A 17,189-nucleotide genomic window follows, 5' to 3' on the forward strand; every position below is an offset into this window, starting at 1 on the left:
TTTACTCTTTAGGTAGTAAATCTAAGATGTGCAAGTAACTAGGTTAGGTTATGTATGACAATCTGCATGTCCATTCTGTAAACCCCATTGTTGAGCCAATATAGAAATATATCCTGTCAGGTACTTAATTTCTGAGCTTGCAACATGAAACAAAATTTGACAACATACCATTTTCGCCCGGATAAGTTCATCTAGCATTTCAGTAACTCATTCATTTTCTGGATTCCCACAATCCTAGAAAATTACTCAAAAAAGGAAGTCCTCTTTGGATTGTATAGTGCATTGCCGTTTTGGTTACTTTTACAAGACCCATTTTTTTTTAGGGATAATACCACAAAAAATCCAAAACTGGTACACTTGTGACAAATTTACCCCAGATTAATTTTTTGACCACCAAAAACTCCAAACTGGTACATCTGTGACAATTTTACCTTCTGTTAGTTTACGTTAAATTTACCATCAAATTTTTAAGTTGGATGACATATGGTAGTTGACAGGTGTACCAGTTTGAGGTTTTACCCTCCGTTTGTCACAGGTGTACCAGTTTGTGATTTTTCGTGGTATTAATCCAATTTAACAAAAGGTAAATTTGTCACAAATACATCGGTTTGAGGTTTTTGGTAGTCAAAAAATTATTTTAGGGTAAATTTGTCACAGGTGTACCAGTTTGGATTTTTGGTTGTCAAAAAATTAGTTTGAGATAAATTTGTCATAGGTGTAACGGTTTTGTGGTTTTTTGTGGTATTAAGTTAATACTATTAACCCAAAATATTTTTAACAAAAAAATAGTTTTAATACGGAAAGCCCGGTTGCATGGTTATCGATATTATCAATTCTTTGAAGAAAAAAACTGACATTTATCATAAATAATGACACCCCTCTCATAGTCATTAGCAATTTTGAAATTTTTGCTTGTCGTTTAAAAATTAAGATTTTCTCACGTTCGATAAACAATCACGATTTTAGTTTGAATTGAAAGTACTTCTTTTAATGTTATAAGGAAATAAACATGCTGCTTTTCTTAGTTCTAATAATTGATATTTAGCTTAACTATATATAGCTTATGAATGAAAATATCACGGAGTAATCAAATAAATGAAAAGTATAATCAGCACTTAGACATGATAAACGTTGTCTAGTGAAAAAAAAAACTCGATAACCATTTATTATTTGGCAACCAAAGATTAATATTTTTCTATGAAGAAATGCGTAAATAAAAAAATAGACAAGTTAAACGATTTCACTATTTATAAATGAAAACAAAATAATAAATGTGACCAGAAGGGACCTTATTTAACGAAAAAAATGTAAATATAAATTACCCTAATTACTATATTGCTAGTTGCAATCAAATCCATGAGTCTACTTAGAAACGGCTCTCAAGAGAGCTGAGCAACATATCAACAAACAAATATATACATAGACTATTCCCTCCTATTTACATTTTAGGTAATATATCTTAGATGTGCGAATCTCATTAAGTAACTAGTTTATTTTATGTATAGACAATTTGCATGTCCATTATATAAACACCATTATTAAGCCAATATAGAAATATATCCAGTTTGGTAGTTTATATATAGACAATTTGCATGCCCATTATATAAACCCCATTTTGAGCGAATATAGTAATTTATCCAATTAGGTGCTTAAATATCTGAGCTTGCAACATGAAACAAATTTGACGACTTACCTTTTTCGGCCGGATATGTTCATCTTGCATTTTCAGTAACTCATCCATTTTCTGGATTTTCCCAATCCTGAAATTTCCCAGAAAAGGATGTCCTTTCTTTTTTGGTCGAAAGAAAAGGATGTCCTTTAAGGAGGGATAATTATATAAAAAAATCCTAAACCTATAGTACGGCAGCCAATTCAGTTCTAAGCATTTCAATTGTGCCAATTTAGTCATAAATCTTTTGACGATTTACCAATTTAGTCTTAAACATTTTTTGTGTCAATTTTGTCCTAAACCTTTTGAAAATTTGCTAATTTAGTCATAAACCTATTGTTTGGATATTTGGCCGGAAGGACTACATTAGCAAATTATCAAAACGTTTGGGACTAAATTGACAAATCATCAAAAAGTTTAGAACTAAATTGACACAATTAAAAGGTTTAGGAGTAAATTGAAAAATCATCAAACGGTTTAGAACTAAACTGGCACAATTGAAAGGTTTGACTAAATTGGTCACCATACAATAGGTTTATGATTTTTTAGACATTTTCCTCCCTTGAAGGATAGTGTAGTTCATAGCCATTGAATGCCAACCGTCTCTCGTCGAATTGTGAAGTAACTTAGGGTACGAATGATAACCATTCAGTTTCATAAATCAACTTCTAACCAGAAATAGATTTTTCTATTTGTATTCCCTGGACAAGTTTTTTAGCAAAAATACTCGTTTGATAACGACACATGATTTCTCTCTTCCGAGCGGTTGGCGAGTGAGTGGCGGTGTATGGCAGGTGTTAGCGGGTGGCAGAGGACTGCGGCCAACAACGGAGGACAATGGGTGGCAGTGGCCGATAGCCGCGAAAAGGTGGAGGACAGCGATGGGAGGCGGTGGGCAGCGGAGGACAGTGGCAGACATTGGAGGATGACGACGACAAGCAGCCGGTGCCGGGCGATGGAGGACGACGGCGAGAGGCGAGAGGCAGCCAACAAGTGGCGGTGGGAGGCCGCCAGCGGGTGTGCGGCCGGCTAGTAGCGAAGGCGAGCGATGAAAAGAGTTTTTATTTCTCACTTCTGTTTTAGAAATAGAAAAGTATTTCTATTCCAAACCTAATTCTGGAGTAGAAATTTGTTCCAAAAAATAGAAAAATGAAATTGTATTGCCAAACAGATTTATGTTCTATAATCTGTTCCTGGGAACAGAAAAATAGAAAAATAGAGAAATAGAATGGTTATCAGACACGCCTTTAAAGGCCGTTTGGTTACTTTTACAACACCCATTTTTCTATCAAAAAAATAGTTTTTAGCATGAAAACATCATTTGCATAGTTATTGATATTATGAATTATTTGAAAACATAAACTAATCTAATCTGTTATCTTTTTGAAGGCAAAAGAAAATCATTCTTCATTTTGGAAAAATGGTTCTGGTTACCTCTATTTATAATTTTGGATTAATAGCGGAAAACGATTGTAGATCTCTTTTTTATGTAAGAACTTATATCTTGTTCTTTGTCCCAAAACTTTGATGAGAGCTAGTAGTGCTATTGATTCTTGTGAGAGATGAAATTACTAACTCAATGACAGTTGCATATCTTCATCATAAACAGTGACCCCTCTCATATCATGTCTTAAGAGCTAAGAGCTATTAACCTTTTTGAAAATTCCGGTTTGTCTTATAATAATTAAGATTTTCTTACATCTGATAAACGTGCTACTTTTGTTAGTTGATATTTATCATAGCTTATGAATGAAATATGTCATGGACTAACAGAATAAGTGGAAAGTATAATTGGCATTTAGACATGACAAATATTGTTGAGTGGAAATGATATTAGATGAAGATCTATTAGTTGGCATAACCAAACATTAAATTTTTTTGTATCAAGCAACGCTTAAATAAACTAAAAACAAATTAAATGACTTTACTATTTATAAATAAAAACAAATATAAACGTAAGTAAACGGGACCTTATTCAATAAAAAAAACAAAAGTAAATAAAAACGGCTTTCAAGAGAACTAAGCAACATATAAATTATAAAACAAACAAATTTAAATTACAAGGGAGAAAGTTCAAACTCCAAGACCCTTTAACCTAACCTCTGTGGAAACAAATACATGCAAAAGGGGTGCAAAAAGTGTCATCACTTCCTAAACTTTTGTATCTCCAAAACAATGAGAGTTACAAATAGAAGACCAATGATAACTCCATAACCAACATTCCATTTCTGTCCCTGTTCGCCTAAATGAATTCCGTAGAAAACATTCGCGATGGCAAAAATAATCAAAATCCGTCCCACATTATGGTGATACCAATTCCAATATTCTCGCACTTTCGATCCCTTTCCCGGTCGAGCCAAAATTGCCATCACCTGCCAAATTCCATATAAAAAATAGAAAAAAGATATACACATTCATTAACTAAGGAATACCGCAAATACATACGATAGAAGATGAGATCAGGAGAGGAAATAGTGTAGATAGCATTAGGTAAATCATTCTCCGAATACATAATAATCTGCAGAAGAAGCATTGCAAATGAAGGTATATCTATCTCCCATCTTTTGCCCTTATTCATATGTCCAAAGAAACTTATATTTACATATAGTAATCCAATGTTGTATGTGCATGCCTTGAACTAGATAAAGAAACTGAACTGAGAGAGAGAGAGAGAGAGAGAGAGAGAGAGAGAGAGAGAGAGAGAGAGAGAGAGAGAGAGAGAGAGAGAGAGAGAGAGAGAGAGATTACCTGGAGGCAGCCAAGAACAAGAATGAAGATGCCCAAGCTCTTGTGGGTGGAGACGTTACTGGCACTGATTTTATGTTCCAACACGAACCCACAGATGATTCCCAGCAAACCCAGAATGAAAGCCGCGGTTTGAACGGCGGTGTGCGCATAGAACCACATCGGGTCGTATTGCTTGCAGTGGCGAGCCACGATTATCCCAACGATCATCAAGATGCTCCATCCCAACATGTTCAGTATCCCATGGGTCTTCCTCAGCCTTGTGTAGGGAGTGCCCTGAGTCCTGGTTTGGCCTGTTTCGCAATTTGCATGCCCAATGACCCCATATTAGAAAAAAGAGCCTTGATCTAGCAGATTAACATCTTGATTGTAGAAAAGTACGGTTGTAACAAAAAAAAAAAGACAAAGATTGACGATTCTCTTAATGGGTCCAAAGTCAATATGCCTCAAGTCGAGCACATGCGTAGATAGCGTGGTGGCACATGTTAATAACTTTTTAACAACTAAACACCAAGAGCATAAATTCCCAACGTCCTAAGTATATGGACCGGATCGATAGATTATTAGTTTTTTTTTTTTTTTTAATTTCTTTCAGATTTTTTTGGCGAAAAAGAATAGCTAAGGTTTATCTTGACTGCCACTAGTTCTTTGGGTAGGTTTGAACTTGTCCATCAATCAATTTTAATTACGTAAAATTATTATTTAAGATATGCATGTACCTGGACCTACTCGAGGTAACAAGGGTGGCAACTCTCCAATCATTTTGCCTGGACAACTATAAGATATATTACTTATGTCAAAGACTTTTTCAAACTCTCATTCAAATAAAATAAAAATATGGAGAAAAGACCTTTTCGAATTTGGGATTAACTGGGGAGTCCTGAGATTGCTTCTTGGTAGCTATCAAACGATGTCAGCATCGATTGGGTCAACTTGGGGGCAATTTCACACCCTATTTCTTTCCGTCCAAAAAGGGGGTGATCAAAACGTTTGACAAAGAATTACGCTCTTCAACTTCTTTGCACCAATGTGACACTTACCTACCCCCTTGACATTGAGAGGTACTTAACTGCTTCAAAAGGATCAAATTACTATTGTCCAAACTTTATTCTATGAAAAGAAAATCATCCGTAAAGTAAGAACTACATAAGTAGAGATATGTCGGTGTTTTGGTAAAACCACTTCCTCCGTCTATCCATACACAAGTTATGCTATCGTTCTCCACTCGATATTTTGTACTATGTGATTGATTGGGTGAATTGAGGAGAGGACGTGGGCTGGAGACATCCTAATTTTTTGTCCTAAATTAGACTCCTTAGAACAGCATTTCAGCATGTTTTCTACGATGTGATTAATTTTCTGTAGATGGGTGAATATATAGATAGTGGTTTTTTTGTATATTTATCCTTTTCCACTTTTTTCCAATGGAGTACAGCCAAAAAGGGTTGCCATCCCACACACTATGATAATTCTCAAGCCAGAAAAAGGTAATGGACCCATCAACACTCAACGCGTGCTTAAAACGTACACTTCGACACATGTATTGATTTACTCAGTTGGTTATAGTTGGTGCTAGCCCCATTTCCATAAAATAAAGTAAGAAGAAAAAAAATATATTGAGAAAAGGAGTGGGCAATAAAGTAACAATCATGGGACAGTTCGAACATCAAGCTATCGACATTTTATTTGAATAATGAATAATATATAAATAATCTAATCTTGTGTAATGACTCATTCAAAATTTAATAATAAAGGATTTAAGCAATTTAATCAAAGAGTTTCATGTCTACAATCTAATTACGTGGTAGCCTCTCTTCCTCTCTTCTGACATCTTTGCACTGTTATTTCGGGCTGTTTCACGTTTGAAAAGGGGAGAAACTATTCTTCTTTCAAACAAGTGCTTGCATTTATTACAATATTCTATGTAAAAACTCAAATTATATGCAGACCGTGCACATTTTAAAACTATATTCTTCTTCTTCTTCTTATCCTTCGTTTGTCATTTTCTTCTACCTTTGATCACTTCCTCTGCATCTTCCTTTTGATGTCTACCAAATTGGTTACGTGTCTGGATCTATCGTGTTCGACCTAGAAGAAAATGGAGTAGTTATCTAATATCTACCCCATAACGCCTGGAAACCCACTAGCCACCTACCACATGGAACCAATCCAACAAACATTAAATCAATTAATTATGCTATGGTTTAAGTATGACCTTTGACATTCGATGTATCGTATTAATTTAGTGATCGAAGGTTGTAATTTGGGAAAGGAACACGAAAGAGCTAAGAAAAGCAAGAGAGCAGTTGTGCTGACCGGAGCCAAAGTTCACGGAGGTTGATGTCATGTCCTGGTGCTGAATCAGCTGATACCCCGGTGAGACCGGCGTGAATCCAGACGGCCCGACCGAGTAAATCAGCCCCGACTCGGGCTGGGCCACGGCGAGCTGGAACGCCATGTAGGTACGGTTCGACTGCGAGGCGATCATGGACGAGTTCGACAGGAGGGTCAGGGACCCCTGGTCGGGCTTGACCTGGGCTGGAGTCTGGCCGTCCAGCGCATACTGCTTCATCATGCCGCTGCCGGACGAGACCCACCCGACCACCGCGCTTGACCCAACCATCAAACCGTTCTTCGAGAAGCCCATGGCTACGTAGGAGTCGGTGGAGGGCGTGGAGAGGACGAAGCTCCATGTGTTTGCGGATGCTTGCTTGTACTGCAATCGCAATGTAAATTCACTAATGATTGATCGATCGCATCACATCCAAAGTTTCAAAACTTTATATAGCACCTACAATGAATTTAACTATAATACAAAAATTGACCCATGACTCGTACGTACTTTGATCGGGGGTTGCTAAGATTTGGAATCTGTTCTCTCAAAAGTTTCCAGTTTCCGAAAATCGCCATAAACTAGAGATCGAAGAAACGTGACATACATCCAACATTGAATCAGCTGGTTGAAGAGAGACAAGAGCCTTACCCTGAGGATGAAGTTCTCAGAGACCCAAGCGGAGATGCAGGTGAGAGAAGTCGTGTCGAAGCGGATGCCGTCGACGTTCAGATTGGAGCTGCACGAGTCCGACGACGACTGCGAGCTCACGGACGCTGCCAGGCCGCAAAGAGAGACGAGGACGAGGATCAACGACGAAGACGCCTTCATCTCTCTGTCTCTCATCTGTTTCACTCTTTTCTCTCTCTCTGGAGGGAGGAAATTAATGGAGGAAGCGTGACATTAATATATGTGACCCAACATGTATGCCCCCAGGATGGTGACGATGTTGCTCCATTATTTTAAGGAGCATGACTGTAACTAACATGTCATTTTTTTATTATTCCTTTTCTAATTTTCCCATGTTTTGTCGGAAAAATCAATAATGCATTTTCTTGCGTTCACACGGCTTTGCCAGTCAAACAATTCAACTTTAAATTTATCTTATCAAGTCCTTGAACCTGCATAAACTTACGGATCAAGTCCTTCCGGCACCAGCACCGATCTGCTTCAAGCTAACCTGGCCATCAGACCACGTCGGACGACGAGGTATAGAACATTTTCCCGTGATGACTTGTCCACAGAGAGAAAGAAATTTCGCGGCGGCTGGCCTTCCGAGGCCGAAGGACTTGTCGCGGTCCAACATGATCCGACAGCCACATCAACTCGAGTCCATCGAGATGGGCAAAAAAAAGGACTTGATTACAAAATTTAGGCAACTTCAGCGACTCGATTGAATAAACCAGATTATAAAATTTAGGCAACTTCAACGACTCGATTGAATAAATCAAAAGTTTAAAAGTTTAATTTCGAAAAGCGCGCAATTTCGGGGACGAAATGTAAATTTCATTTTCTTTTTTCCCTACATAGGGGTTCTTATTTTTATTTTTTTTAAGTGAGGGAAGGTGTATTGCGTCGATCCGACGGCCAGGATGATGCCGTCGGGGAATGTTGGGGAAGGTGATGATTGAGTCTTGGCCGCGTCGCCAACCTTTGCGTTAGTTCTTAGATTCCAAACGGTGACAAATGTCAATTGAGAAAATGTGGAGCAGGCGGTGGTGGGTGATGATTGCTCAGCTTGGCCTTGCGATTCATCTTCTTTGTCCCACAACTTTGCCACAGTCATCATGCCTTTGTTTCTTCAACATCGTATTTTTGCTATCAGGGGAAAAAAAGATTGGGATTTGACTTGATCCGAGACTGATTAATTCATAATATATATCTTGATTATATAATACACAGGTTGTTGTTTCTTCATGTTCAACACGGAACTAGTTTCCGGGGAGCGTCGGTATTTTTTACTATCTTGATTCGGGTTCGAGCTGGACTTCTGATTTAAAACAATCTTGTGAGCTTAGATTTAGAATGGTCGAGCTACTTTAAATTTTCGTTATGAAACTGTCATTAGGGTGCGTTCGTTTTACCGAAAATTTCATGATAAAGGAAAATATTTTCTTCCAAATCATTTTCAAAGAAAATGTCAGTTTTAATTCATTTGGTGATTCATGGAAAGTGATTTCCTTCTACCTGAATGAGAAGCCATTTTCTCCCAATCTAAAATTGTCGTTTTCAGTCCATGAAAAACGTTTTTCGTAATCGATTAGTTTTCTGTCATCCAAACATCGGAAAGTCGAAAAATAATTTTCTTTCAAACAAACGGACCCCTTAATCGACATACAGAAACGGGTATCCATGAGCTCCATATGAAGCAAATGATAATCCAATTTAAGGATGTTATGGCGAAGTTTAGATTGCAGACGAGATGATTGCTTTGAAGAAATCGTACACCGTGTGTTTCCAACTAGCTTGTGGACTCTAACATCCCTTAAATTATCAACTTCTTCACCTAGAGAAGGATCAATCTTTCTGACCAAAAAAAAAAGAAGGATCAATCACTTGTCCTACCCGTTTTGAAGTGTTAACAAATGATTATGGGTAATCCTAAAGTATAGATTTGCGATTGCATATGTTGACGCAGCCCATTCTATGGGAAAGTGTGAGATTGGAAGTTTCCTTTTTGTAATTTTCATCTCTTTGGAAATCATTGGATTGGGACTTCTTATAATGGATGTGAAGATGAAATAGTAAAATGCGTGCGAGGAATTTCGACCAAAAAAAAAAACATTGCATGTCATCATTAAAGGTGAAATTAACATTGGATATCTCAAATGGAATGGTTTTGTTCTTCTAGTGAATGAAGTTAAGTTACGCGTTTGTTTCGCGGAAAATGAATAATTTGAAAAATATTTTCCTAAATATGATCACTTATATTTCCATCGTCTACGAAAATGTTTAGATATAAATTATTACCGATAGTAAAAACATTTTTCATTAACAAATTATATCAAGTGATACAAGCGATCACTTTTGAAAACATTTTTGACAAGATCGTGCGACCCCAAGTGATTGGCCGCCGTGTTTGCGCGATCCTCCGCAAACGTCCGTTAGCGACTATCCCTCAACGACCAGAATCGATACGCGCATTGCCCTTGGTTGAGAGAGAGAGAGAGAGAGACGATGAGCGGTGGGAGAGAAATGAACAGCGCCACTATTCAGGGATAAGAGAGGAATATGAAAAATTGAAATAAAAAATTTCATTAATCATGAGCTCCAGCATTACGAAAATGTCGGATGCCCAATGCTGGTGAGTAGGGGACCCGAGAGAAAGGCATTTGGAAGACTTTGGAAATACGATGCATTTCCCAAAATAGACTCCCAAAATTCTTTACCAAACACTTTAATATTTGCTCGAAGGCCTTTGAAAGATCCAAAGCTCACTCCCCTTGTCCACCACCTTAGGATTAGGCACACATACAACGAAATAGAAAGTAAAATCGAGACACAAAGTTTGTTCCAATTTACCCTTAAATTAGAGCTACATCTAGTAGAGAATTAAACTAGCACCTCTCTGCTCTTTATTACAACCCTCAATAACAAGGGAAAGAGATTATATATAGACAATAGCTATTTATGGGCCTACGAATAAAATACGAGCTAAAACTATAAAAGTCCTATGGCTGCTAGGGGGCATTGCCCCCTACCTGCGACCCCCGCCAAATGGCGCCCCTGCCCCCGTGCCATCCTATCGATGAAGATTATGAACCACACCCTATCATCAAGCTCTAGCCCAAGCTAGAATTCGGGTTTAATTCGAGACTTGAGAAAAACTTAACGACTAATTAAGTCGAGCTCGAATTGAATGCGAATTTCTTTCGGTCAAGGTTGCGATTGCACTCGGTAAGTCGAGCTCAATCAAGATCTGCTCCAGTCTCGAGGCTGGGACCTTGAAAATTCGAGTTGATTCGAGGACATGTATTGAACTATGCCAACTTGACACAGCTTGATTATAAACGAAGTGAAAATAATTCAGCAACTGTTTCCAAGGTAGAGAAAACAGGAAATACTTGCATGGACAAAAGAATCCATAGACCATTACAACTTTTTGGTCATTTGTATCACATAAGGGCCTCACGTAATCAACAAAAAGGACAAATAGGGACCAGTATCGAGTCCAAGTTCAATCTACGAACAGGTCGGAAGTTCCGGGGAAAATTGGTTTAAATGGGGCAAATTGGTAGTTCTAGGCTTTGAGTCAGCAATTCTACCCGAGAACCCGTTTAGGCCCGTTGATAGCCAATTCCCTTTATCGTTCTTGATTGAAACCAATTATCTTTTAACCATTGAAAAACCGAACGAATCCAATTTCGGACGGAACGGTCCCGGTTCCCAATTCCGATGAACCGGGACTTACAGGATCGGTCCGAGGTGCCAGCTCTTGAACCGATCACCCCTAGCGACATGCTCCGATCCATGTGGACCAAAAGCATTTCCTCGAGATGAGCGATGAACAAGCCCGAAACCTTTTCAAGCCCAAGATCATCGTACAACAAATGCTGAGCCGGAGCCCAACGACGGACGCACGTGTGGATTGTTTCAGTATTTGTCGTTTTCCTCTTTCGTCCCTTTTTATTTTTGGGGCCGCGCTATCTTCTTCGCTTGTCTTTCCTTCTTCTCGTTTTCTTTCTCGAGGCGATGACTGAATATGATCAGATCGTGGTGCTGAATGCGAAGAAGAAGAAAGCCATCACCTTTGCTCTTTGACCCCTCTCTCTCTCTCTCTCTCTCTCTCTCTCTCTCCCGGCCCGAGGTCCAAGGGAGGGTTCGCGCGTGAATCAGACATAACGTAGCGATTCATCTGGGGGTCCAGAGCTCTCCCGTCGTCCTGCCATGGACTCCAGTAACAATGCGCCGGGTTCGCTTCTTTCTCGCCTTCTTTTTCCATTCTTGACGCAATTATGGGTGGCAATCGAGCTTTCGCCTTCCGTTGTGTGGTGACTGCTCTTCGTCTTGTCTGATTTGGGTTCCTGTTCGCTTTGAATCCTGCGGTCGCTTACTGGAAAGGGGGGGTCTTTATTCTCGCAGCCGAATTTGGTGGGAGTCTGGAATTGAAGTTTCGATCTTTTTGCTTGGGTTTAGTCGTGTGTGGTCTCTTGTGTTCTGGGTTTTGGTTCTTCTTTACGAGCTTGGCTGCTTTTTCCGTCTATTGGGTCTCGCCGTTTATGTATCTTTTAGGGCAATCGTGGGTTGGTGTCTTTTAACTCTTTATCTGCTTGAATGATCCGTGTTTTCTAGTGATAATTGAACGGGGGTTTCATATTGGGTGTTGCCCTTAGAGTGATTAGTCTTGAGGCAGCTGGTGCAAAGTCGGGCCACTATGTAAAATCGATCCTGACCATCCGTCCTTCTTGTTTGTTTGCTGTAGTTCGTGACATTCATTCCCTGTTTCTGCAGCTAATGGTCCACCTCCCAAGCCATGGGAAAGAGCCGGGGCTTCGTCGGGTCCTGGACCATTTAAGCCGCCATCACCCGGAAGCACTAGTAATGTAGTGGAAGCTTCCGGAACAGCAAGACCCGGTGAAATTGTTTCGACTACTGATAGGACTGTTCCTGTTAACACCAATTCTATTGCCAGGCCGGTTCCCACCAGGCCATGGGAGCAACAATCCTACGGAAACAATTATGGAGGTGCATATTTACTGCTTATGGAGTTGCTTCTGTGTATCTCAGCTTTTGCTTGAAAGAACGATATAACATAAGATGGTTCTCGGTTAATCTTCTGGTAATCATTGCAGGATATGGTTCTGGTCTGAATTATAACTCGGGGTATAATTCGGGGATGCTTGGCTCTTCATTGGGAGGATATGGAGGATCTTATGGGGCTGGAGCATCTTATGGGGGTGGATTATATGGAAATGGAATGTACCGAGGAGGTTATGGTGGGCTGTATGGTGGTTCTAGCTTGGGCGGTGGTTATGGTGGGGGCATGTACAATAGTGGGTTTGGGGGTCCAATGGGTGGTTATGGAGGTGGTTATGGTGTTGGCATGGGTCCCTATGGCAATCAAGATCCGAATAACCCTTATGGCGCTCCCCCTTCTCCCCCAGGATTTTGGATTTCCTTTCTTCAAGTGGTGAGCAAGCATCCACTGATTTTGTGAAGTTTAATGATTTGGTATTATTATTGTGAAAACCAGGGTTAGTCATACAGTATGTAAACTTCTTTTTACATAAGTAGCTTTCCTTATGGCTGATACAGGTTTACTCAACTAATTATCTAAATCAATGTGATAGACATGGTTTGTGTAAGAAACAGTTTGCACAGACTGTATACCTTGTAAAAATCCTGGAACAAAAATTACATTCGTTTTAACTAGTGAAAGCTTTTATAGCTTGGTGCACAACACAAGCTTAGCTGTGGGAAGGTTGATTCTTACTTCAATATTTTGCAAAACCTGCTTAAAAACTACCTATGTCTGTATGTGATTCTCTTTACTGATGAGTAGAAAGGTCTCATTGCACCTGTTGATCGTGAATGTCCCTTTAGGTGACTCGAGTTCTACCTTGATTGAGCCAGTGATTCTTTACTACAAATATTATGTTGGCTATGTTGTTATATGAACTTTTGTGCCTGTGCAAAAACCATGGAAGAGTAAGTGACCTTGCTGAATCTGTGAATAATTTTGTTAACTTATTATATCAATGTTAGAGTGCAATCGAGTGACTAGTGTTGCTGATTTGTTTTTTCGTCTGATGACAGATGCAAGGAGTTGTTACATTTTTTGGCCGCATTTCGATTCTGATAGACCAGAATACCCAGGCATTCCACATGTTTATGTCTGCACTTCTTCAGGTGCTGCTTTCTCCGCATACTGTAATTTCTTCCAGATAAGATATTGCTCGAATTGTGCCATTGAGTTCTGTGGCATCAGGAGTTGCCTTTTAAGCAAGTAGACTCGAGTGTTATGCAACATTGATCATTAACTAATTCACATTCATGCAGCTTTTTGACCGATCAGGATTATTGTATGGTGAGTTGGCTAGATTTGTATTAAGAATCCTGGGAATCAAAACAAAGCCTCAAAAGGTTCATCCACCTGGACACAACGGTATGCCTGGGCTCCCCAATGCTCCCCCTCATAACGCTATTGAGGGACCGAAAGCAGGTCAAAGTGGTGCATGGGATAGTGTATGGGGGGACAAACCCAGTAGTTAAAGACGTTACCACAATAGATTGGATACTCAAGACTGCTGAGGGTAATGATGCTTGACCCGCTCAATAATTGGGGGCAAAATACTATGGCTGCGCCGGCGTAGTCTCTCAATTTTGGTTCGCCAAAGGGCTATTCTTCCTGTGAAGGCTGTAGGTGAAACCTATCCTCCATGAGATGGTTGTGATGTCAAATTACACTGTAGATCACTGTACTTCTAAGTAAAGAATTTCCGTGGCATGTATATGTGGAATTGAGTATGCAATGAGATTTGTGGGGACTCGGAAGGTTCAGTGTTACTACTTTCTGCAGTGTGTATTCAGGTTGGTTCGATCAGCTGAGCAAGATCACCAATTGCGCTACGATGGAGTAAGGGTGTCTGTATTTGATAAATTTGCAGTGTGAAATCACACGTCCTTGCTTTAGTATTTCTCTGATGCCATCATTTCGAGTCGTCTTCTTGATTGATGAGATGATTAATAAGGGTCAAAGCTGAAATTTTTGGATTATGCTGCCGACTACATTTCTCTGAAAGTTTGCTTTCAACTTTAATATTCACATGGACAAGTTCAGGCGTGAATGCATCGAAGCAGGAATCACAAGTAGCTAAAAGAAAGCTAATTTTTGTGCATTGAAATCACGCTCTGACTGATCTTGATTGCAAATCAAATGGGCTGGCCAGCGAGGCTCCTAATAATTCGAGTCAGCTAACTCTGCATGATAATCATTTCGCAGAATATCGTTTCAAACGGTTTGATTGCCTTTTCTGAAACAGTCGCAAAATGTGAATCTATGCTCGGGTAAAGAACCATAAGCATCTTGCACCCATTTCTCAATGCCTCCAACCCGCGGTTGCCAAAGTTCTGATAACGATTCACATGAAGTGTTTCCAGGTTATCGCAGTATGTCTTGATGGATCGCCACCCTGGAAGCTTGACCTCATGGCAGAATGCCAATTGCCAAGTCCCATTCTTCAAGGAACGGGCAGCCCTTCGCAATTTCCAAGATGGGTTCGTCACCAATGAATCCGCATCCCCGAAGCTCAGGATCTTTGAGCCTTCCAGCAAATCCTGCCCCAATTACGGCCAACTTCTTTGTAGGAAGACACCAGCTTACCCAAGAAATATCTAGGAATTCAATCCCACCGCCACTGAAAATTGCCATTATGCCCTCCGTGTCGATCTTACAGGACTCGGCAATGATATGCGCTAGAGTTGGTGAACAGCTTGTTAGCCCTGTGCCTCTTACATCCCTACAGAGGGAAATATTGATGGCACAGAGATTGCGACATTGTTGCGATAGAGCTCTTAAACCACGGTCGCTTGTAAAAGAACAGTACGCGAGATTGACATCCTCCATATCCTTGCAACCACCAGCCAGAGCTCCTAACCCAACAACAGTAATACAATAGCATTTCAGACTAACGACGGTCAAAGATGGGCAGCCAGCAGCAATGGCAGACATTCCATGATCAGTTATTGCAGAACGGTAATCAAGATAAAGACATTGAATAGGTGAACCATTTAACAGCAACAGGGTCAAGCCTAATCAGATAATTCAGTCCGGCCAGAAAGAGACAAGGACTTGAGGTGCTTGAAACGGGCAAGGGCAAGCAATTTATTGAGATGGAAATACTTGACATGAAGATTGCAGTAGGATGGAGAAAGGTTCGACTCGTAATGATCTGCGGCAGATATCTCGAATGTGAAGCCAGCAACGTCATGTTAGACCAAATGATGCATGACCAGAACTACAGCCTAGCTTTTGAAAAAAAATAGCGAGGCAATCATCAGACAGGTGCATGATGGAGGTAAAATGATCTCCAGCCAGATCTTCTATGTCGACTTCAACAATCTTGGGAAGGTTTCAGCAGTCTAGCTTTTGAATCATAAGAGCGAGGTAATCATCAGACAGGTGCAAGATGGGAGGTAAGATGATCTCCAGACAGATGTTCTATGTCGACTTCAGCAATCTTCGGACGGTTGCAGAGCTCGAATCTTTATAGTGAACTTTTTATAAGACGATGTGGACAAGTTCGGGGAGTCAAAGCCACAAAGAGCCAGCGAGTCTCCATATCCGTATCCGATATGAACCCCGCATTTACGGCAGAGGAGCTTTGTCTTCAGGCGCTTACGACCCCAAGCGACTGGGAAGCAGTTCACTTGGTCCACCTGTGTGAAGCGACTGAGGTCAACAGAAAGGAAGGAGATAAAACCTTTCTTTATTGACTTGCGATACTCAGAGCCTATCCCTGAGGTAATCCTATCGGAAGATGTCAAGTTCAGGGGATAACCACAAGATCCACAACTGCAAATGAAAAGAGGAAGAAACTTGCTCAATGATCTCATGCTAATTGTAAGATTGTAACCATCGCAGACACTATCCAAAGGGTAAAACAAGAAGCTACCGCAGGAGAGTAAAGTCTTCGATTTCACGAAAACCAATCAGTCGTGGATTTTCCTCTGGCAAAGCAAGAACAGAAACTGCATGAATCTCAAAAATTGCCATCCACAAGCTTCCTAAATGCTACTCCGTAATCCCCCTAATACAAACCAAGGTTGCTTAAGCAGTAAGAACTTGTTGCTTAAGCGCGGCCTCAAATCACCGCACTTGCGCATTATCTTCGGGCCCTCCGCTAATGATCAACAAAGGGAACAGCCAAATCGTTTTCTAATAGCTTGATCCTGAGTGAGTCAAAACCCCATCAACTCAAAAAACAAGCTACGATCAAACAATACACCGCCGCCCTTCCAAGAGCAATTTACTTCGCGCAGAGAAGACAACCATACATTGCCGCACGACAGGACTACCAAAAACCTCGTCACAACACAGAATTCTCCGGACACAACGGAGAACCGCGTCAAACTGAAGCGACCCAAATGCGGAAATCCACAGAACAGGCGACAAGAACAGCAAAGATCGAGACTTTTCCACAATTCGGACGCAAGAACGAACAGCACACCCATCAGAGGGAAAACAATCAGCAGAGGAAATGAAAAGCAGAGAGAGAGAGAGAGGGAGAGGGAGGGAGGGAGAGAGGGGTGACCTGTAGGAGACGTCAGCGGGGTGGAGGGACATCCTCGCCCGCCCTCACTGTGAATCAGAATGACTTGGCAAACAGCGAGGGATGGCTCAAATCACATGGGAACGATATCATTCTCGAAGGCGTGGTGTCATCCAATGAGAAGGAAGGAATAGATTTTGTTTTCCATTCTTTTCAAGATTCATTTTTCTTT

At 40.4% G+C, this 17,189-nt stretch overlaps 2 protein-coding genes and 2 pseudogenes across 2 annotated transcripts; 1 reads left to right on the forward strand and 3 right to left on the reverse strand.

Moving 5' to 3' along the window:
- Positions 1-3,677: 3,677 nt before the first annotated feature.
- On the reverse strand, positions 3,678-7,655 carry LOC115676180 (cytochrome b561 and DOMON domain-containing protein At3g07570). Its single transcript, XM_030599068.2, has 4 exons — positions 7,398-7,655; positions 6,731-7,130; positions 4,418-4,707; positions 3,678-4,041 (listed from the first exon to the last, which is right to left on the reverse strand). The coding sequence occupies exons 1-4, from the start codon at positions 7,590-7,592 to the stop codon at positions 3,814-3,816; spliced, it is 1,113 nt and encodes a 370-aa protein (XP_030454928.1). The 5' UTR covers positions 7,593-7,655; the 3' UTR covers positions 3,678-3,813.
- A 3,771-nt stretch (positions 7,656-11,426) lies between these two features.
- LOC115676181 (peroxisomal membrane protein 13) lies at positions 11,427-14,462 on the forward strand. Its single transcript, XM_030599069.2, has 5 exons — positions 11,427-11,658; positions 12,198-12,431; positions 12,539-12,876; positions 13,503-13,595; positions 13,746-14,462. The coding sequence occupies exons 1-5, from the start codon at positions 11,634-11,636 to the stop codon at positions 13,956-13,958; spliced, it is 903 nt and encodes a 300-aa protein (XP_030454929.1). The 5' UTR covers positions 11,427-11,633; the 3' UTR covers positions 13,959-14,462.
- LOC115676230 (F-box/LRR-repeat protein 12-like) lies at positions 14,434-15,819 on the reverse strand (annotated as a pseudogene).
- On the reverse strand, positions 15,547-17,165 carry LOC115676183 (uncharacterized protein At4g08330, chloroplastic-like; annotated as a pseudogene).
- Between the last annotated feature and the right edge of the window lie 24 nt (positions 17,166-17,189).

The sequence above is a fragment of the Syzygium oleosum genome, unplaced genomic scaffold (assembly GCF_021117445.2).
Source record: "Syzygium oleosum isolate NSW1041296 unplaced genomic scaffold, Sole_v2.1 Sole_v2.01, whole genome shotgun sequence".
In the NCBI taxonomy this organism is placed as follows: domain Eukaryota; kingdom Viridiplantae; phylum Streptophyta; class Magnoliopsida; order Myrtales; family Myrtaceae; genus Syzygium; species Syzygium oleosum.

Bases quoted from the DNA above. Each gene is read 5' to 3' on its own strand.
- LOC115676180 (XM_030599068.2), bottom strand. From the start codon at position 7,592: ATGAGAGACAGAGAGATGAAGGCGTCTTCGTCGTTGATCCTCGTCCTC. The intron at 4,708-6,730 runs GTCAGCACAACT...ATTGCGAAACAG, and splicing joins CTCCGTGAACTTTGGCTCCG to GCCAAACCAGGACTCAGGGC. The intron at 4,042-4,417 runs GTAATCTCTCTC...GGAATTTGGCAG, and splicing joins TTGTTCTTGGCTGCCTCCAG to GTGATGGCAATTTTGGCTCG.
- LOC115676181 (XM_030599069.2), top strand. From the start codon at position 11,634: ATGGACTCCAGTAACAATGCGCCGG. The intron at 11,659-12,197 runs GTTCGCTTCTTT...CTGTTTCTGCAG, and splicing joins CTCCAGTAACAATGCGCCGG to CTAATGGTCCACCTCCCAAG. The intron at 12,877-13,502 runs GTGAGCAAGCAT...GTCTGATGACAG, and splicing joins GGATTTCCTTTCTTCAAGTG to ATGCAAGGAGTTGTTACATT.